At 46.2% G+C, this 22,295-nt stretch overlaps 1 protein-coding gene across 14 annotated transcripts; it reads right to left on the bottom strand.

Annotated features, from left to right (window-relative positions):
* Window positions 1-4,312: 4,312 nt before the first annotated feature.
* Window positions 4,313-14,827, bottom strand: C7H19orf12 (chromosome 7 C19orf12 homolog). Of its 14 annotated transcripts, XM_081512487.1 has the most exons (5): window positions 14,597-14,827; window positions 13,246-13,385; window positions 10,660-10,696; window positions 9,963-10,132; window positions 4,313-5,387 (listed from the first exon to the last, which is right to left on the bottom strand). In XM_081512487.1, exons 4-5 carry the CDS (start codon window positions 10,120-10,122, stop codon window positions 5,122-5,124), a joined length of 426 nt encoding a protein of 141 aa, XP_081368613.1. In that variant the 5' UTR covers window positions 10,123-10,132; window positions 10,660-10,696; window positions 13,246-13,385; window positions 14,597-14,827; the 3' UTR covers window positions 4,313-5,121. The 14 variants fall into 14 exon arrangements, with proteins under 14 accessions (XP_081368613.1, XP_081368608.1, XP_081368604.1 ...); XM_081512482.1 differs by lacking the exon at window positions 10,660-10,696 and having other exon boundaries at window positions 13,246-13,433; XM_081512478.1 differs by lacking the exon at window positions 10,660-10,696.
* Between the last annotated feature and the right edge of the window lie 7,468 nt (window positions 14,828-22,295).

The raw sequence follows: 22,295 nt of genomic DNA, 5'->3' as shown, positions 1-22,295 counted from the left end.
GATTGCCAGGAGAAATATGAAAGTGACAGTGAAAGTCACTCAGTCATGTCTGACTCTTTGCAACTCCATAGACTATACAGTCCATGGAATTCTCCAGGCCAGAATACTGGAGTGGATAGCCTTTCCCTTCTCCAGGGGATCTTCCCAACCCAGGGATCGAATCCAGGCCTCCCTCATTGCAGGTGGATTCTTTACCAGCTGAGCCACAAGGGAAGCCCTGGAGAAATATCAACAACCTCAAATATGCAGATGATACCACTCTAACGGCAAAAAGTGAAGAGGAACTAAAGTGCCTCTTGATGAAGGTGAAAGAGGAGAGTAAAAAAACTGGCTTAAAACTCAACATTTAAAAAACTAAGATCATGGCATGCAGTCCCTTTATTTCATGGCAAATAGAAGGGGAAAACATGGAAACAGTGACAGGTTTTATTTTCTTGGGCTCCAGAATCACTGTGGATAGTGACTCCAGCCATGAAATCAAAAGACACTTGCTCCTTGGTAGGAAAGCTATGACAAACCTAGACAGCATATTATAAAGCAAAGACATCACTTTGCTGACAAAGGTCCTTATAGTCAAAGCTATGGTTTTTCCAGTAGTCATGTAGGGATGTGAGAGTTGGACCATAAAGAAGGCTGAGTGCTTAAGAATTGGTGCTTTTGAACTGTGGTGCTGGAGAAGACTCTTGAGAGTCCCTTGGACTTCAAGGAGGTCAAATCAGTCAACCATAAAGGAAATCAATTCTAAATATTCACTGGAAGGACAGAGGCAGAAGCTGAAGCTCCAATACTTTGGCCACCTGATGCAAAGAGCTAACTCATTGGAAAAGACCCTGATGCTGGGAAAGATTGAGGGCAGGAGGAGAAGGGGATGACAGAGGATGAGAAGGTTGGATGGCATCATCAACTCAATGGACATGAATTTGAGCAAACTCTGGGAGATAGTAAAGAACAGAGGAGCCCAGCACACTATAGTCCATGTGGTTGAAAAGAGTCGGCCATGATTTAGCGACTGAACAATCCCATCATATTGCCCATGTACAGTTTAAATATTTCCCTGTTGTTCAACATTGGGATTATTTTCCTTTTTTTCCTGCTATCATAAACAGCACTGCTATGAATTTATCTTTTTGCCATTTGAACTATTTTATTGTAATGTTTTCCCTGAAGTGAAATTTGTGGGCTGGAAAGTATATATAGTTTTATGATACCTGTGACTTTTTTCCTTCAAATCACTCTCCCCAAAGACTGCATCACTGTGTATTTTCTCTGGTGGAGTGTATGTATGTATGTAGGTACATACATTGTTTACCCAGAGTCCTGCCCATTCTGGCTTTGATTATTTGCATCACTTTTACTAATTAATTGGCATGTAATAGATATCTCCTAGATATTATCCTTGTATTTGTTTAATTCAAATGAGACAGAGTAAAGTCCTCCCCTGAAAACCCACAAAAATTAAAGAAATAGCCACCACCTCAACAGTTTAGAAAAACACTCTCAACTTCCTCCACTTGCCAGCATTTGTGGTACCATAGCTGCCTGAGCCTGAGATGCAGGGAGCCAGGCCCAAGCTTTGACTCCTGACCCGCTGTTATCATAATGGTCTGAGAAGCCACCTCCGGCTAATAAAGTCATTTATCTCCTCCCAACAAGCTGAAAACACATCAGTCCCTTTTCCCTGTGTGGTTTAGATGAATCCTGGCATTGCTTAATTGCCATATGTTGATTGGGATTGAGAGACATTCTGGTTTATATGCAAAAAGGTTGCAGGAGACATGGTTGATGTTCTGCTCACGGCTTATTAAAACCTCAGGAAGGCCACAGCCGCGTCCCAAGGGGAACTCATAAAACAGCATCCTTGTGGAGCCATATCCTGGCCTGGCTGGAGACTCAGAGAAGGCTCTGCAGGCCCGGCTGAGGGAAGAGGAGAAAGGATGTGCCTGTTTGCCCACTAGATGGCGCCTCTCAATAAGTAATGCGGAGAGGACCCTTCCTCCACACCCTGCGCGCCAGTCCTCCCAGCCTCCAGCATTGCAACACACCCTAGTGTTTACTTCCAAGCCAGACATCTCAAAAATAAAAATAAATAAATAAAAAAGTTCATTCTAGCTAAAAATATACCATCTGCCTGAGAAAAATCTTGCCCGGCACTGTCACAGCAACACTCAGAGCAGGTTAATAACCAGCCCAGAGCAGATGGTTTCTTTTTATAATTACTGGGTCCCGCACCAAGGCTTCCTCCTCAGCTGCCTCCTTACCCTGCTGGCACTCTCCTGCTGTTTCCTGGCCACCGCCTGGCCAGCCACTGCCCCAGCCGGCTGTCTGCTCACACTGGGGCCCCCTCACCCTCTGCTAGGCCTGGACCCCAGGGTCCTGGAGCTCTCAGCACTACCTGGGCAGGTAGCCCCCAGGGGCTCACCCCAACCTTGTCCACCTCACTCATAATCCAAAGATAAATGAATCAAACCAAGATGTCAGTAATCACCCATCAAATTAATAAAGCTCTAAGACACTGTCATTCTATTTCCTGGTGAGGATGTGACAAGATGTGCATCCCCAAAACTTGCTGTTGGAAGAACAAACTATTGCTACTGCCTCTCTGAAAGAATTTTGACTGAATATAACAACAGCCTTAAAGATATTGCTTGTTGTTGTTCAGTTGCTAAGTTGTGTCCGGCTCTCTGAGACCCCCATGGATTGCAGTACACCAGACTTCCCTGTCCTTTACTATCTTCTGGAGTTTGCTCAAATTCATGTCCATTGAGTCAGTGATGCTATCCACCCACTGTAAAAAATATTACATACTTTTAAATGTAACAATTTCACATTGAGGAATCTATCCTACAGACTATCACAATCTAAAATATGAACAGAATATTAACACAAAAGTGTTCATTAAAATGTTAGCACTATAATAGTAAAGACCTATAAAAGACACAATAGCTGGTATATGGTTTAGTGCAATGGAATATTATAAAGCCATTACACATGTTCACAAGGGAGTTCAAATTACATCACAACTATTATCTAATGTTAATTGGTAAAAGTGTTCAAAGGGTCTAAACAGTAAAGAGGCAAATAGGTTAGAAACATACATACCATTAAAAAGTTTGCACAAAGTATGCCAAATGTGTTAACAGTGGGTTTTTTGGGGGTGGTGATAATTGAATGGTTTTTATTTCATTGTACTTTTCTGGATTTTTTTATGTTTTCAGCAATAAACACTGACAAACAAAAGACTATCTAAAAACGGGAATACAGAAGAAATTGGTACAGTGGCTGCATCTGGAAAGGGGCTGGAGCAGCAGTCAGCGTAGGAGGATGCCTTCATTTTCCATTTATACCTTCTGGTATCTTCTAATTTTCAAAAATAAATAAGTCAAAAATTTTCAAAGAAGATGAAGAAATACTAAGCCACAGTTACTGTGAGGAGAGCGTGAAAGGAAAGCAAGGAAAGTGCTTTCAGCTCCTGGGAGAGATGAGACTCAAGGTCTGCACTCCTCTTGGGCCCAGAGTCCACCACAAGTCACCCAGGACCTGGCTAGGCCAGTGACTTCATTCTGTAAGGCCTGCTTCATCTGACACCTATCTGGTTGGGAATCAGGCCATCTCCCCAGAGTGGCTTTCCCAAGGGTTAAGGCAGGCAGGCCAGGGGAGGGATCCAGTGGACACTGGTGTAGGACCTTTGAGCTGGGACCACCTGTGTCCCCTGAGCCTGACAGAGTAGGACCCAACACAAGTAATGAGTGGGTGTGGCCCCCCCAAACTCCCCAGTCACCTTCTATGAGTCAGGAGAATCATCTAAAAGGACCCTGCCCTGCTCCCTCCTCAACCCAAGCAGGGCAAATGACCAAGTGGCCTCATCAACCCCAGGCATTTGACCTGTGAAGGGCACCTGATGAGTGCTAGATGAGGCCAGATAAAGAGCAACTTTTCTGAGATAAAAGCCTGATCCTTCCTTAATCACCATGGGTTCAAATTTGCCCTGAAGTTTTCTTTACCCACAAGAAGACATGGGATACTATCTCTGCTCCACACGAGTGCCTCCGCTGTACCCCAGGGAGGCCAGTGAAGCTTCCTTCCAGCTCCCTGGAGAGACCTAAGGGATGCCCAGTGGTTGCCAGGAGGGCCCGGGCAGTGTGCACACGCTGGCAGCACAGGGAACCACAGCAGCCTGGAGGGTCAGGGTTGGGCCCAGGAATCCAGAGCTTTCGTTCACTCTTTAAAGCCACAAATCCGTTCTCTTCCTTTGTGTTCCAAGCACATGACCTTGAATCTTAGAGACGCTTTACACAAAATAGGTGGAGAAAAGGACTATTCAGAAAACATTTACTATAATTTGATGACAGTCAAGTTGTGGGTCTGAAAGCAAAGCAAAAACAGTATTAGGGAAATTTAGGAGGCAGACGTTTCCTGGGTCTAGGTAAGTTTATGATCCTACCACTTCAGAAAGAGAAATACTTTTACTGAAAATATTTAATTTAAAAAGCAGAACACAAGAACTACCGTGACTGTTCAGATGGGGAAAGCAAGCCCCGCCCCAGGAGGGTGAGAACCCAGCCTGGCAGCTAGTGGGGGAGGGACTGAGTACCATCGGCATTCTTGGCTTCACTCAGCAGGCTGACTGCCCCCTCCCTGAGGCCACAAAGAAGTCACTGGGTGGTGAATGGATAATCAAGAGGTAAACATGATTCCAACAGGGGCCAGCCCCCCAGGCCCCAAGAGGCGGGGGGTGGGGGCGCTGGCTCTGAAATGGGTGCCTGGACAGGCGTCATCTTCTTGTGATGAGATGAGAGACTAAACGTGACGATCTTCTTCTGGCTTCTGTGTGAGCAAGTGTGGATCCAAAAAACTGCCACCACAGAGCAGCAGGCACAGCTTTGCTATTCACCAGCTCCCCCCTCAAAGGCTGTCAGGGCACACAGGTGCACACGGCCATAAAGCTCGGTATCTTCTCCAATAATTTCCACAACATGACCTAGACAGCAGCGGCCTCTTCAGCAGGAGGTGCTGCCACAGTTTAGGTAACATTCTGAGGATGTGGGCTTCCCATAGCTCCCCGGTCACCTCCCATGAGTCGGGGGAGTCATCCAAATGGACCCCACTTCCCAGGGCAGAGGCCTAGTCGTCGTACTGCACTTCCGCCCGCAGCTCCCTGGTCACGTAGTTGGCCAGCATCGCCAGCAGTTGCTTCTGCAGGGCCTCACTGCCCATGACCAGCATGGTCAGCTGCACGGCGTCCGTCCACTCCAGGTGCCTGATGATGGCAGTGGCTTCATTAAAGAGCTTCTGCTGCTCAGCAGGCGGTAGCTCCATTATGATCTGAGGAACTGGCTTAAACTGTCCACTCGTCATCCATGCACCTAAGAGACCCCCGACGGCCCCCCCTAGAAAACAGGAAGGACTCAATTAGTTGGCCTTATTCATAAATGATGGCCACAGGTTCTCGCTGAGCGCACGTCCACCGTCATGACGAGTGAGCACATTCATGAGCGGGTCAGGACGGGCTCAGCTTCATGTCTGCTCCACCAGCAGGGTGGAGGGCAAAGGTTCACGTGGTTTTTGATCCATTTGGCTCAGGTAATTGACACTCACACATGCCCTCTCCTAAGCTCTGTGCTCACGGTGCAACATGAAGCATCTCGCCCCCTGAGAGCTATGCTAACTAATCCTCTTCATGGGCTGAAGGTTTCCATGCTTCCTTAAAAATCTCTCTCATCTCAAAGGAGAGGGCTGAGAAGCAAATGCATTTTCAGGGAGAACCATCTCAGTGGTGAGGCTGAGTTTCCTCCACTGGGTGGCTAACACGTGCCTGAGCCCTGAGCTTTGAAATTTCTAGTGGAATCACATGGTTCAAGGACCCTGGGGACAGTGGCAGATGACAAGGTATTTTCTCTTGAAGCAATGTTTTTCATACAACCCTTCCAAAGTTGTATGAGGATAAATAACACATTTAATGTGTTCAACTATTTCTTTTTCTGCTACCCCAGAAGGGCACACTTTTATATGTAAATTTATTATTATCAAAGTTAAAGCATGCTATCCTGGGACCAGAAGAGTCCCAAGTTCAATGGAAAGTTCTATTTAAGCAGGTCAGGTACAGCCTGCTACAGGAAGATGTCCTAGGGAAAAGGTCTCAAACTCAAGTGTCTACAGGGCCCAGGCAGGTAACTGACAGGAGTGAAGTGGGCTGGGTGGAACTGTGGTGACCTGGAGAGCTAGGTGTGTGTAGACACCTACAGGAGGTGTCTACAGGAGGTGGCTACCCCATGCCAGCCAACTGCTGCCACATGGAATACCAGGTGTATATCTTTTAAAAGTCTTACAAGTTTTAAATATTGGCAATCAGATACTGAAAAAATGCAGACTGGCTGGACTTGGTGACTTGCTTCAAAAGAGAAGGGTAGGAAAGGGGAAATAGTAACTCTGCAATGGAGAAAACTGACGGACATGACGTTAGCCAGGTGATCAAGGTGAGCATCTCAAGGAGGTCCTGTGGGTGTCGTGTGTCCCTGGAATGCGTGACGAGAAGTGCCACAGTGTTCTTTCCAAAGACCCGCAGTCTACTCATGAGAAGGACATCAGGGAAACCCAGACTGAGAGGAGGTCTCCAAAATACCTGACCAGTATTCCTCAAAAGTATCAAAGCAGCAGAAAACAAGACTGGGGACACCCTCAGAATGGGAGAAAGCAACCGACAAGGGATTAGCCTCCAATATATACCAACAGCTCATGTAGCTCATTATAAAAAACAAAACAAAACAACCCAATCAAAAAATGGATGGGAGATCCAAATAGGCATTTATCCAAAGAAGATACACAGATGGTTAAAAAGTACATGAAAAAATGCTCAATATCACAGATTATTAGAGAAATGCAAAATCAAAACTACAAAGAGCTATCACCTCAGATTGGTCAGAATGCCCATCATCAAAACATCTACAAACAAGCAATGCTGGAGAGGATGTAGAGGAAAGGGAACCCTACACTGTTGGTAGGAATGTAAACGCACAGCCCCGATGTGCTGTGTGCTATGCTCAGTCATGTCCGATTCTTTGAGACCCCATGGACTGTAGCCCACCAGGCTCCTCTGTTTGTGGGATTTTCCAGGCAAGAATACTGGAGTAGGTTGTCATTTCCTTCTCCAGGGCATCTTCCCGACCCAGGGATTGAACTCGCATCTCTTGTGTCACTGAGATGCGAGTTACTACTGTGCCAAATAGTCACTATGGAGAACAGCATGGATGTTCCTTAAAAAACTAAAAATAGAGTTACCATATGATCCAGCAATCCCACTCCTGGGTATATACCTGAAGAAAACCATAATTTGAAAAGATACATGCACCTCCACATTCACTGCAGCACTATTTACAATAGCCAGGACATGGAAGCAATCTAAATGCCCATCAACAGAAGAATGGATAAAGAAGATGAGGGACATTTATACAATGGAATATTACTCAGCCATAGGAAAGAACAAAACAATGCCATCTGCGGCAACATGGATGGACCTAGAGATTGTCATACTGAGTGAAGTCAGTCAGAAAGAGAAAGACAAATACTGTATGGTATCGCTTATATGTGGAATCTAAAAAAAAAAAAAAGGTACAAAAGAACTTATCTACAAAACAGAAATAGAGTTATAGAGGTTTTCTACTACAGAAATAGGAAAGAAACTTATGGTTACCAGAGGATAAGGAGAGGGATAAACTGGAAGACTGGGATTGACATAGACACCTTACTCTATATAAAATAGATAACTAATAAGGACCTACTACTGTATAGCACAGGGAACACTACTCAATACTCTGTAATGGCCTACATGGGGGAAAAATAAAGAGTGGAAAACAGAAAATAAAACTGGAGAGACTAAGGAGACATGAGGATTAAGTGCAATGTATTGTCTTGAGCTAGATCTGGGGCAGAAAACGACCTTGGATGCGGAAACGGATAAAATCCAAATATAGCCTGAGGAATAGTTACGAGTAACGTTAGGGTGGGTGTCTTATTAGTTTTGACAAGTGTGCCGTGGCAATATAAGATGTGAACATTAGGGGAACTGAAACCGGGCGAGACATACAGGGAAATTCTTGGCATTATCTTTGCAACTTCTCTGTAAATCTAATAGTATTCCAAAATAAAAAGTTTATCTAAAAGAACACAGCCTGAGCCAGAGAGATCCCATTTTCAGGCTGGACTCAGCCATCAGTAAGCAAATCTTACAACATTTTAGGAAACCAAATGTGGAAGCACTTGGTAGCGCACACCTCCTAAGATGCAGGAACCTGGCCAGCCTTATGTCTTGGAGGCTGAACACTGCCCTGGACAGACGTCCCCCCATACTGAAAGGAAGGAGCATTCCAGGGAGGGAGGGTCAGTCACTTACACGCTTTAGTGAACTTTTCCCATGACACCAGTGAAATGCTTAGAGCTGACAAGAGTTGCACTCATGTGCACTAAACCTTTATGAGAACATCAATATTTGATTTAGAGCAGCACTTAATGCAAGAATTCGCCAGGAAATATCGACCAGGAAATTACCAACTCTTTGGAGAAGAGAAAAATCCCTTTGTTTTCTGGGTAAAATGATGCTCCTGCGCATGACCTAGGGGCTGCAAGTAGCCAATCCCCGGGGTTCCCTCTGCGGACAGCTTGTCCTCTACCAGGTCCTGCTCAATCTGAATAACATGTGTGCTCCCAGAATGGCAGCTGGGCACAGCTATGTGATAAATGACCCCAGCTAGCCCTGTCTGAGCACATCAGATGGGGTGGGACAAAGATAAAGGATGTCAGTGAGGAAGATGGCAATGGTCTCGTCTCCTCCCCCATGGGAATACTTCCCAGATGGCAAGAAGCTGAAGTCAGGACTCACTAACTCACAGAGTTTGGAAATGGAAATGTATAGATGGAAGGTCTAGGGTCACCCACAAGCTGATTTTTTCTCCTCAGTGTGGCCTCAGCTTGATACAATGTCCTCGAATGTCAATCCTGCTACAGGAGGGAAGAGGAGAGCTGGAAGCCTTTCTGGTGAGCTGGGACACAGAAGCCAACCTCAGAAGAAAAGCAGTCATCTCTCTAGCTTGTATTCATGTGAAGACTATAAGCCACATAGAAAGGGTTTCCACCAGCCTGTGAACTTTCTTAGGCCCTGCACCCCCAGCACAAGCTACCCAGCACAAAGGAGGCATTCAGTAAATATTTGCTAAGCCCAGGGAAGCAGACCTAGCCCTGTTCTGCAGGGTCCATCTGACACACCTTGAGGGAGATCTTATCTGGCCCCTCCACAGGTCAGGGCTGGATAGCAGCCAGCTCTTTGACAACACCCCCAACCCACAGTTCAGACCACATAGGAATTCTTTCTGCTCCTGATCCAAAGGGAGCAGCTTCATTCTAGCTACAAAGAAAGATGGGAAGATCAGCCAAACTTTCATTTACTGCCAGAAACAAGTTCCCAAATAGAAGCAGGTGGTAAAAGAAGCGGCAGGGATGATGACCCACTCTAGGAGCTAGCTTGTTGCTTTCCCTGAGCTGGACTGCTTGCTTTCAGACTCGGGAAGCACTGTGAATGAGTTCATGTTCAGTGGCTCTACAGCATCACCCCTCAGCAGGTGCTCAGCAAATCTCAGCTTCTTCTCTGGATGTGTAACAGTGATGCGGGGAGGAAGACTGTCCAAAACCTGGGACACTGTGAAATCCTCTGGCTCTAAGACACATTCTAAGAGAAAGGTGTCCTCCGGGCCATTATGACACAGATGCCATTTGAGAGAGCCCTGCACTTCTGAGACATTCACACAGAAGCTGGTGTTGTTAACAGGACTGATTATGTGCCCAAAGATCACTTCACAGAAGTGACCTCAACTCGACAAACTTCTCACACAGGACAGAGGCTTTTACGATGTCTCTGTGGTTTCAAAGTCCTTTTCCCAACAACTGCACTGTCCCTGTGAGGCATCTGCACTTACCAACGGCTAGTCCTGGTGGACCGCCCACCAAGCCACCAACGAAGGCCACGGCCCCAGTGACTAGGGCGCCCCTCCCGGAGTGCTTGACGGCCGCCTTCATCTTCCTCTCCTCGGAGATGGAGCACAGCAACTTCATGATGTCCTCCACCGCAACGGGCATCGCGGCAGACCTCGGGGTAAGGGTTCCAAAGGACAGTTGCAATGAGTGAAGGGCCTTTCCACCCAAATGTTACTCTTCCTAAAGTTTTAAGGAAGGTTCCCCATTTTTGGTAGAGAACAGGATCGCTTCTGTGTGCAGGATAAACAGCACCCCCAATCATGTGGCAAGTCCTTTGCCAAACAGAAAGCAGGGCAGCATTCAGTTATTAAGTAGACAGGATCAGCAAAGTGGGTGAAAGGCCTTCTCTGTACTCTAACTTCTGCTTTATGACAGATTAAGGAACACCTCTGCCCACGTGCTCCACCAGTTCATCACGAGTGATGCAATTCTGAGCTCTCTTGTGTCAGGGCCCTTCAGCTAGCCCAGGCAATCCCCAGGCACAAAGCCGGGCCAAGTGCACAAGTCCCAGCCCTGGGTCTACTTCTGTGTGACAGGGCATCTCAGCTCCTGCCAAGCCAGAGAAGGGGGAAGCACGGACTCTGTAACCACACAGCCTTGTAGCCACGGGATGACCCAGCAGAGTGGGAGGTTTCTCACCTGTAAGATGAAGATAAACCACCTACAGGCTGGATTCCTACAGGGTGTAAGCAGAAAGGATGCAAAGTCTCACCTGGAGTGAGACTGCAGACTCTCAGACATGATGGTTCTAAATGAACATTCTCTTCCTAACATATACCAATGGCTCAACAAGCACCACTCAGAGTCAAACCAGTTCTACCCATAGGATATTAAAGGCAGGGGCAGGATGATATGGTAAGATGAAATGACCAGAGAATAAAAGAAATCAAAGAATTCCATATGGATGAACAGATGACAGATGGATGGACAGACTTTGGAACAATGACCTTTAGAAAAATTCTCTGGGGTCAGGAAACTGTTTGCCACACTAGCAGGAAAAAAACAGGCAGGGGCAAGGGTGAAGGTAGGGTAGGCAGGGTTGGTGGGAATGGAGAATCTTGGCACTGATGGGCCACCTGGTAGGACAGGAAGTAAAATCAAAATGGCAATGAGCAGTGCTTCTTTTTCCAGCTTTGGCTGGACCCAAGGCTTGGGTGGGTACCTTCCTCTCTCACCAACACCTCCCTTTTCAATCAAGGCTGAGAGACACAGACATTTACAAGGAACTTGATTATGGAAGTTTGGAGCAGACCCTATTGTTCAATATCTTTTGGATAAATGAGTTTTCTAAAACCCAAGGAAAATCCAGAATTACCCTAATGCAAAATTATCCTCCCAATTCTGAGAGAGAACCTTGAGCCTTTAGAGCAAATTTTGTGGATCTCCCATAACACCAATCAGAACTTCTTTGTAGTCCCGGGGGAGGTAAGAGGGATCCTCTACTCCAGGTCCTGAAAACTTCCCCTCTTTTTCTTTTTGATATTCTTTTTATTTTTTGCCCATGCTATGTGGCATGGGAGATCTTAGATTCCCAACCAGGGATTGAACCTGTAGCTCCCTGCTTTGGGAGGAAACTCAGATTCTTAACCACTGGACCATCAGGGAAGTTCTCCTTTTGATATTCTTGATATCAGTGATTCTCCACCAGCACATAGGAGTCATTGAAGACCTTGTTAAATACTACCCATATAGGCAGGGTGAGATTCTGTATTCACAAGTCCCCAGCTAAAATTCTGCCCTCACTTTTGGACAGCAAGACTCTATGACAGAATGACTTAAGATGTCTGATATCTACTACTCAGTCCTCGAATTCAGAATGCAAGAGGCATGCTCCAGATGTGTCCATTTACCAGGAGTGTGAGAGGCAGTGGAGGGGTAGCCCTGCAGGGCTGCCCAAGGGACTAGAGGAAAATTCAAGTGTGCTTGTCCTTGCTCTGGCTGCCAGGTGTCCTGGAGCTGCTAAAATGCCTCCTGGCTTCCAGGCCCTTCTGCTCACCAGCAGTGACCACGTATAGGCATGGCACATGCCCCAATCCCCTCCTACCTGCAAGACAGCCCCCTTCCACCCTTCCAGAAGTCAAAAATTTTCCAGCCACAAATGTCAAGATAACATTATAGCATTATAACAGCAAAGGAATTGCACTTAGAAATGGGAGGAGGAAGGAAATAACCTGATTTACCCAATAGCCATGGGCTTGTAAAGCTATTGAAACAAAATGTTTAATTTCAGATACCTATTAAGATAACCAAAGGAATTAATCTCATGATAAAACCTTTTAAAAGCTAAAAATTGTCCTGTAACATACTTAATCACCTTCTAGCTTAGCTCTGGTTTACATCTAGCTTTTTATCTGTCAGTTTTGCAGAAAAAAGGGAGATGAAGCTCAGGTCCTGGGAGAGTCCCTTGCATTCCCAGAGGCATGAAGACCCTGAGCCTTGCCATGCTTGATCTGCAAGGCTGGTTTCCAGGCCAGCGCATTCTGCCCATATGCCAGGTTTTCTGCAGAATTATAGATCTGTATTCTCCAAACAGTTTCTGCACAGCAAGAAAAATATGTAAAAGAAGCTGGAGATATATACCCACTTCACCCTCTATGGTCTATTAAAAAAAAAAAAACAACCAAAACCAGCTTCCAGCCTGCTCTGAATGACTTTAAGTCAAAACCCACAGGGACTAATGAGGCATCATTGTGCAAACACCACTTTTAACCTCCACTTAGCCCAGTTGAGCCAGCACAAGGTACAAGTCTAGAGCGGTGTATGACTAGTGGGCCAGCAGGTGTCATGGTGTGTGGGAGGGGAGGAGAAGTGGCCCAGCTCCTGCTGGGTTCAATGGATCCACACCATGAGTAGACCAGTGGCATTGTGGCTGCTTCCATCCAAGAGACCGCTGGTTTAAGTTCCTTGGCTGCCTCCATCCAAGAGACAGCTGGTTTAAGTTCCTTCTAAGAATCATTTTAGAAGCTGGAGCATCAATAGATTCTTGTTGCGGAAGAAAAGTCTGCAGCACCATCTCCTGAGCCCCTGCTAAAAAGCTCAGCCTCCCAACCTCTCCAGGCTTGCCCAATTGAGGAAGGAAGCCAGTCCCGTTTTTCCTTCTCCCACTCCAGCTGCCTTAGTCAGTAAGTGGCCGAGAAGTGGGTGAAGAAGGAGGAGGCAGCAGCACTCTGTTGGAACAGACCTCAATGGGGTGGGAGGGTGCCCCCCTCCACAACCATATCTCACCTATTTCAGAATCAGATTTGTCCACAAAACAGACTCGGGTCACAGAAAGTCCATCTGCCAGCCACAGGGAAGGCACATGCCAACGTGAAGCCCTGGTTTCTTGCAAGCACCCAGGCTGGTCTGCTGATTACAGTAGGGATCTGGGGGAGAGGGAGATGAGCCTGGCCCTGGGACTGCAGCCTGGCTTTCTGAGATGGACCAGATTGTGAGAGATGAGGAGAGGAAGGCTGTAGAGCTAACACAGATCTCCATGAACAAAGCTTTTTAAAAATTAAAAAAGCAGGGCCTCTTAAGACTCAGTGATGTTGTTCACCTGCAATCCTCAGTACTTTTTACTTCTCTGGTGGACTTTATTATAAAGCTCCAGTGTGCCCACTGGCTCCTATAAACCATGTCTTTCCACCTCTCTATGCCCCAGTACAGACATTGGATCCCATCAGCAAATACAGTCAGATTAGACTTTTAAAAAATGGATTAAGGACTTCCCTGGCAGTCTCGGGCTTCCCTGCTGGCTCAGCTGGTAAAGAATATGCCTGCCATGTGGGAGACCTGGGTTTGATCCCTGGGTTGAGAAGATCCCCTGGAGAAGGGAACAGCTACCCACTCCAGTATTCTGGCCTGGAGAATTCCATGGACTGTATAGTCCATGGGGTGGGAAGAGTCAACCACTGAGACACTTTCACTTTCTGGCAGTCCAGTGGTTAAGACTTCACTTTCCAGTGCAGGAGATGAGGGTTGGATCCCTGGTGGGGGAGCTAGGATCCCACATGCATTGAGACCAAATAAACAAATAAAATAAAATAGTTGCTAGAATTTTAAAATCAAGAGATTTCACATACACCTCAGATTTCTAATTCTCCTGAAAAATCAAAAGTACAAGCCACATGGGCTCTGCCTTCTGCAGCAATCCAGGCCAGAGCTGAGCAGGGTCCTACAGGAGCATACCTTATTTACCCACTTGGCCCATGAGCAACACCCTCTCAAAATATTCCTATTTCTTTAAACAAACAAACAAAAAGGATAAAGAGGGACTTTCCTGGCTGCCCAGTGGTTAAGACTCCCCGCTCCCAATGCAAGGGACACAGGCTTGATCCTCGGTCGGGGAACTAAGATCCCACATGCCCCACAGTGCGGGCAAAAAAAAAAAAGGACAAAGAAGCTATCAGTCCCCACAAGGCTAATCTCCCCGCCCCCAAATCACGAACATCCTTTCCTCATCATCTCTAATCTGGCGTCCAAATTCTCTCCCCAGAGTGCAAGGCCAGGAGTGCCCCACCCTGCGGATATAACACCCGCCACACGCGCACCCCGGTTCCTGCGAGAAGCGACACGCGCGCACCCGCGCACGCACCCACAAGAGTTCCTGCGGGCGGTGACAGCACACACATCCCTTCGTTCCCCCGTTTCTCCATAAGGAAAATAAATGGACTAAGACCGTCTGCGCTGGCGCTGCTCCGGGCGCCCCCTTGGCTCCGGCGGCGGCTCGCGGCCCTTTACCTGCGGAGGCGGCGCCGCGAGGTCACAGGCCGGCAGGCGCTGGGACACCAGGCCTCCCCGCGCGGCGCGCAGGCCCCACCCTCCCGCCTTCCGGCTCGTCCGCGCGGGGCCTTCCGGGGCGCCGCCCACCGGTAGCGCCGCCGCCGCCCTCGCCGCTGCGCTCCCGGCCCCGGCTCCGCTCTGCGAGCGCCTGCCGGAATGGGGCGCCTGGAGCGGGATCGCTGGGGCCCCGAGGCCGCGCGCAGCCCTGCCCTTCACCCGCTCACACCCCTACTAGGTCAGAGTTCCTTTAGTTCTTGCTCAAGCCCCGGGGCCTCCTGGGAGGCCCTCTCTAGCTTTGGGCTTTCACTCAGGACCGAGGCACTCCCCCACCCCTGGGAACACCGCGGCCTCGGCGAGGGGCTGAGTTAATATTCGGTGAGTGACCTGGCAGAGTCAAACGTCAGCCGGCTGCAGTGCGGACACCGGCGGCCTCTGGGTCTGGGGGTTTGAAAAGATCTTGCGCCCCCTTTGCTCCTGGGGTTCCAAGGAAAGAGGAGGTCCAGCTTCCAGGGAAAAGCTGAGGTCGGGGAGTCTTCTGGGAGGGTGCAAAGGCGTGAGGGAGGCAGGTAAGAGAAGGGCCAGGGGATACTTTAGAGCGGCACGTGGAGGAGCCTTCTACCCATCTCCTCCAACCCCCACATTCAAGGGCTGGCCTGGAGCCATCTCAAAGCTGAAAAAGTCTTCTGGGGGCTTTCCATGGGCTATCTCCCTCAATCCTGCAGCGTAGGCCTGATTCCCATTGCCATATTACAGACAGGAGAAGGGAGGCACCGAGGCTCAGAGAGGGTGGTCTACCCAAGGCCACCAAGGTAGGGAGTGTCAGGGTCCAGACTCCGTCTTGGGTCCACCTGGCTCAAAGCTCTTGCTTGTAACCGGCCCTCTAGCTTGCCTTCCTGAGTGCTGTGGGCACCCAGAGAGTTAGCCTCTTTCACACTACCAGACAATTTTTAAAAAATTTTTTTCCAAATGGTAAAGTCCTTTGGGTGTGTTTGTGTGTGAGCTATAGACATATAGATAGATATTTCACTTTACTGAAGTATGATTTACATACAAGAAGCTGTACATATTTGATGTCTGCAAAAGTTGATGCGTTTAGGGATGAATTTATACCCGTGAAATCATCACCACCATCAAGGCCATAAGTATATACATCACCTCTGGGTGTTTCCTTCCACCTCCTTTATTATTACTATCTTTTGTGTGTGGGGATGTGGTAAGAATATTTACCATAAGATCTACCCTCTTAGCACACTTCGGTGTACAATGCAGTATTGTTAGCTACAGATACTATTCTGTATAGTAGATCTCTAGTATTTATATATGTTAAGTAGTTAACTGAAACTTTGTATTCTTTATCATCATTTTGTTACTTCTGTTTCCACCCTGTCCCTAATGTGAGAAAAGGCCTATAGCATTAACCAGAATTCCCCTGTCACAAATAAGTTACCCTGAAATAACTCCATTTGTTCCTGAAAAGGAGCTTTATGAGTTTGGGTGACATTCCAAAACTGAAAGTGAAAATTAACCGAGGTAAAGAATAGACATCCCAACTCCCTGGGATGTCTCCAGGCTTGGGCCTGAATAAGATTCTCCTGTTTGTCCGCAGGCCAGCTCCCTCTGGTGGCACATTAAGGAACTGGGCCCTCTGACTCCCTGAGAGATGGGGAGGAAAGGACTGGGTGGGAGGAAAATGCTGGAAGAGAAAGAAACTTAAAGGGTGGGACCCTCTAGCGAAGGTTAGCTATAAGAAGTCCTGCAAACATTCAACCCATCAGCAACTTCGGGCCTTCGTTCTGATATGAATAAAGTCATAAAATGCACACACCAAAGCTCATAAATGTAACATACCATACCACAGTCTCATGATGGCAGCTGAGCCTCCTGCAAAGTGGGTCCAAAGAATGAGGAGCACAGCGGGGTCTCCATCATGGTGTGGTGACTCTCCACTGGCCCAGCATCCATTTAGTGCTTTCATAATGCTTATGATCTTAAGGTCTGGCTGGATGATCTTGGGAGAGTTATTCAACTTCTCTGTGCCTCATTTCCTCATTTGGGCAATGATAGTAATAATAGTGCCTGTCTCATAGGATTGTTCTGAAGATCAAAGGAGGTAATGTGTAGGGATCTAGAATATTCTTGATTACATCATAAGTTATGAAAATGAACGTCCAAATTCCCCAGTGTGAGCATCATATGCCCAGAGTCGTGAGAAATGCAATTCTATCCCAGCCTTCACAATGCACCCTCTTCCTGATGGTCCCAGGATGCTAGGTTGTGTTCAAAGAGCCTGCCAGAGACAAAATTCAAGTGGGATCCCCTGAGGCCAGCAACCCCATCCTCCCCTTTTTTGAGAGGATGAGTGAGGAACTCCCAACTACACGACTCTTTCAGGATAAACCCACCGAGACCCAGGGCTGGATAATCCACACATACGTAAACCCCTGCAATCTCTTAATAACAGCATACATATAAACCAGATGTCACTTTGAAAATTAAATCATGTTCTTTATTTTAAGTTACCTCCTTGGGTGTCCCTGGTGGCTCAGACAGTAAAGAGTCTGCTTGCAATGCAGGGAACTTGAGTTCAATCCCTGGGTTGGAAAGATACCCTGGAGAAGGGAATGGCAGCCCAATCCAGTTTTCTTGCCTGGAGAATTCCATGGACAGAGGAGCCTGGTGGGTTACAGTCCATGGGATCACAAAGAGTCAGACATGATTGAGTGAATAACACTTTCACTAAGGACACCATAGTCTGTCTGGTGATTAGGGATTCCTGGGAATCTTGATCTAGCCTTGAAGACAATCATTTATCCCAAGGTTCTCACTGAGCCAAGGTTTACTGACTATGCCAAAGCCTTTGACTGTGTGGATCACAATAAACTGTGGAAAATTCTGAAAGAGATAGGAATACCAGACCACCTGACCTGCCTCTTGAGAAAACTGTATGCATGTCAGGAAGCAACAGTTAGAATTGGACATGGAACAACAGACTGGTTCAAATAGGAAAAGGAGTACGTCAAGGCTGCATACTGTCACCCTGCTTATTTAACTTATATACAGAGTACATCATGAGAAACGCTGGGCTGGAGGAAGCACAAGCTGGAATAAAGATTGCCGGGAGAAATATCAATAACCTCAGATATGCAGATGACACCACCCTTATGGCAGAAAGTGAAGAAGAACTAAAGAGCCTCTTGATGAAAGTGAAAGAGGGGAGTGAAAAAGTTGGCTTAAAGCTCAACATTCAGAAAACTAAGATCATGGCATCTGGTCCCATCACTTCATGGCAGATAGATGGGGAAACAGTGGAAACAGTGGCTGACTTTATTTTTCTGGGCTCCAAAATCACTGCAGATGGTGACTGCAGCCATGAAATTAAAAGACGCTTACTCCTTGGAGGGCTTCCCTGGTGGCTCAGATGGTAAAGCGTCTGTCTGAAATGCTGGAAACCCGGGTTTGATCCCTGGGCGGGAAGATCCCCTGGAGAAGGAAATGGTAACCCATTCCAGTACTCTTGCCTGGAAAATCCCATGGACAGAGGAGCCTGGTAGGCTACAGTCCATGGGGTCACAAAGAGTCGGACACGACTGAGCTACTTTACTTTACTTTACTTTACTCCTTGGAAGGAAAGTTATGACCAACCTAGACAGCATATTAAAAAGCAGAGACATTACTTTGCCAACAAAGGTCTGTCTACTCAAGGCTATGATTTTTCCAGTGATCACGTATGGATGTGTGAGTTGGACTATAAAGAAAGCTGAGTGCCAAAGAATTGATGCTTTTGAACTGTGGTGTTGGAGAAGACTCTTGAGAGTCCCTTGGACTGGAAGGAGATCCAACCAGTCCATCCTAAAGGAGATCAGTCCTGAGTGTTCATTGGAAGGACTGATGTTGAAGCTGAAATTCCAATACTTTGGCCACCTGATGTGAAGAGCTGACTCATGGAAAAGACCCTGATGCTGGGAAAGATTGAGGGCAGGAGGAGAAGGGGATGGCAGAGGATGAGATGGCTGGTTGGCATCACGGACTCAATGGACATGGATTTGGGTGGACTCAAGGAGTTGGTGATGGACAGGGAGGCCTAGTGTGCTGCGGTTCATGGGGTTGCAAAGAGTCGGACACGAGTGAGCGACTGAACTGAACTGAACTGAACTCACTGAGCCAAGGTTTTGGGTCGAGAGGTACATGCTGTGTCCAGGGCACCTTTCCTAAGAACCTCTGAGTCTTTAGCCCTGGAGGCAAAGGAAGTCTCCTCATCTCCCAGTCCTTCTGCCAAGGTTGCATTCACCTTCACCTGTGAAGTGTTCAGCACACTTTTTGGCATATACCAGGTGTATTCGTTTGCTAGGGCCCCATAACAAAGTACCACAAACTGGGTGGCTCAAAGGAGAAATTTATTGCCTAACAATAATGTACATCTTTGTTTATTAAATATGTAAACCATAGAAATCACAATTCTCAGATCATTATAACAGAAGAAAAAGAATGTTTCTGAATTCTTGTAACCTGAATTTTGATTGAGGATCATATGATGGATTGTGAAAAGCTTTTCTTAGACTATATGTGAACTTAACATGTTTATTCATAAAAGTGAATGGTTTTTTTAAAAAAGAAGTCCAAAGAGTTGGCAGGCAGTGCTCTCTCTAAAACCCATATCGGAGGACCCTTCCTCGACCCTTCTAGCTAGCCTCTAGTGGTGGCCACCAATCCGCGGCATTCCATGGCTTGCAGCTGCATCTCTACCTTTTTTGTCACATGACGCTCTCCCTTGTGCCTGTGTGTGTCCAAATTTCCCTCTTATTATACGACACCAGTCATATTGGAGTAACGTGTGTGCTCACTCACTCAGTCGTGTCCAACTCTTTGTGACCCAGTGGTCTGCAGCCCGCTAGGCTCCTCTGACCATGGGATTTTCCAGGCAAGAATATTGGAGTGAGTTGCCATCTCATTGGAGTAAGGGCTCACCCTAATGACATCATCTTAACTTGATTACAACTGCAAAGACCCTATTTCCGAATAAGGTCATATTCAAAAGTACGAGAGGTCAAAACTTTCACATATATTTTGGGATGACACAATTGACTCCATAATACCAAGTAGTCAGCAAATGCCAGCTATGATGATTATTATCCAAATAGGCACATGGGTACCTGCAAGCATGATAAAAATACCATTCTCAGGGACTTCCCTGGTGGCCCAATGGCTAAGGCCCCTCACTTCCAATGCAGGGAGCCTGAATGCTACCCCTGGTCGGGGAACTAGATCCCACATGCTGCAACTAAGGGTTCTCATGCAGCAACTAAAACCCGGTGCAACCAGATAATTAAAAAAGAAAGATTTTTTAAAAGAGAGAGAGAAAAAAAAAATACCATTCTCAGCCATGCCTTGTGTTGAGGTTGTTGTGTGCGGGGGGACATCTGGCTGTCTGCTTTTAGTCTTGGGAGAGCTTAATTCCAAAAGGATTGTTGAGGAATGAGGTGGCTTTGGGACTGGTAATGAGCTCCTCCTGGGCTTCCTCATTGTTCTTCTAAATAATTAATTCATCTTCTTCCTTAGTGTTTACATCCTTCAAATATTTGTAGATGGTTATCATGTCCCTTTAGTCATCACTTAGTACCACTCTACATATTTGCCATGGTGTTGAGTGTGTGTTATCTTCATTGTCATGATTATTATTATTATTTCCTTGTGAAACACTCCCTTAGTCCCACAGCCACCATCATTGCTGTGTGAATTTTCTCCAGGTCTCCAGCCTCTCAAGTGCCAAGTTCCCTGGCGTGGAATTTTAGAAATCAGTAGTGGTGACAAGAGATGACTTCCAGGCCCTCTGACCCCCAACTCCTTTGTCATTTTTGCCAGTTTCCCCAAAGCCACATCAAATAAATAGACAAGCTAAGTAAAAGGAGTGTGTTTACAGTGCAAATATTTTAAGTTTCCGGTCAGATCTCCCTGCCCTGCTTCCATCCAGGTACTCTCAATTTCCTCAGGTTGAGACCCCCACTCTCAACAACCTGGGATTACTATGAAGACTACACGAGGAACAGAGTGGAAAAGTGCTCTGTAAACCACAAGCAGGGGGAGTGGCAGAACCAGCAATGCCTTCAACATACGTTTAGATTTCTGCAGAAAGTTCCAGGGGTCAGCTGTTCTAAACAGCTACAAATTCTAAGTTAGAATTTACAAAATGAACTCGATAGAACTGAGATTCACCCTAAAATCTGTTTGTTGAAAGAATATAGAGATGCCCTACTTCAAAATCTACTATTAGATTTTAGTATTCCAAATAAAGTGTGGAACTCAGAGCTGGATGGGCCCTTGGAGACATGTTACAGATGGCCCTGAGGAGGCTTTGGAAGGTTATGCTGCTATAAAAGATTTTTAAAAAAAAAATCCACCTTGTCTTCCATTTCAGATCTCACTGAAGAGTTCTTCTGTACCCGGAAGACTTATTTTCAGTCTGAGAACAATGATTTTCAATGGTTCTGTTGAACATGCAATTCTCACGCAAGTATTTCTATAATTATCCTGTTTCAGTTATAATACAGTTTCTGGAACAATAGGACTTTTATTGTATTGCCATATATGTTATAATAGATGTTTTATTACAGAAAATTATAGTAGAGTCACTATTATGATTCTGAAGTTTTTATTTCAAATTGCTCATAGGATGGAAATTTTTTCTCCCAAGTAATTTTTACTTTAATAGTGCTTTGGGTTTTTGTTGGTTTTTTATTTTTTAAACTGTGGTCTGTTTGGGACTTTGTTCAATGGCAGAATATTTTCTTTTGCTCCAGTACATACTGTGGCTGAAAAGTTACCCCTGGTGTTTATTTGTTTGTTTGTTCTTTGCCTGTAGTGCACAGGATATTTTTTAATGCCATCTAGATTGTTCTAAATATATCTGAATACATTAGCCTATTCAGGCTGCCATAGCAAATACCATAGACTGAGTGGCTCAAAGAACAGAAATTTATTTCTCCTGGTTCTGGAGACTGAAAGTCCAAGAACATGGGGGTGGCAAGGATAGGTTTCATACAGAGGCCTCTTTCCTTGGCTTGCAGCTGCCATATTGTTATGTGCCCATATGAACTCTTCTGTGTATATGCAGGGAGAGAGAGTAAGCTCTCTGGTGTTTCTTATCAGGACACTAATCCTATCAGATCAGGGCCCCACACTTATGACCTCATTTAACCTTAATTACATCCTTGTGACACCACCCTTATGGCAGAAGGTGAAGAGGAACTAAAAAGCCTCTTGATGAAGGTGAAAAAGGAAAGTGAAAAAGCTGGCTTAAAACTCAACATTCAAAAAGCTAAGATCATGGCATCTGGCCCCATCACTTAGTGGCAAATAGATGGGGAAACAATGGAAACTGTGACAGATTTTATTTTCTTGGGCTCCAAAAATCACTGCAGATGGTGACTGCAGCCATGAAATTTAAAGATGCTTGCCCCTTGGAAGAAAAGCTATGACAAAGCTAGACAACATATTAAAAAGCAGAGATACTACTT

The sequence above is a fragment of the Giraffa tippelskirchi genome, chromosome 7, assembly GCF_054371585.1.
Source record: "Giraffa tippelskirchi isolate mGirTip1 chromosome 7, T2T-mGirTip1v1.2.pri, whole genome shotgun sequence".
NCBI classification, from domain to species: domain Eukaryota; kingdom Metazoa; phylum Chordata; class Mammalia; order Artiodactyla; family Giraffidae; genus Giraffa; species Giraffa tippelskirchi.
The sequence above is the reverse complement of the archived record's forward strand: the minus strand, read 5'-3'. Positions and strand labels throughout refer to the sequence as shown.

Bases quoted from the DNA above. Each gene is read 5' to 3' on its own strand.
- C7H19orf12 (XM_081512474.1), bottom strand. From the start codon at position 14,657: ATGGAGAAACGGGGGAACGAAGGGATGTGTGTGCTGTCACCGCCCGCA. The intron at 10,133-10,659 runs GTGAGAAACCTC...CCTTACCCCGAG, and splicing joins GGTTTATCTTCATCTTACAG to GTCTGCCGCGATGCCCGTTG. The intron at 5,388-9,962 runs GTAAGTGCAGAT...CCTGTTTTCTAG, and splicing joins TCCACCAGGACTAGCCGTTG to GGGGGGCCGTCGGGGGTCTC.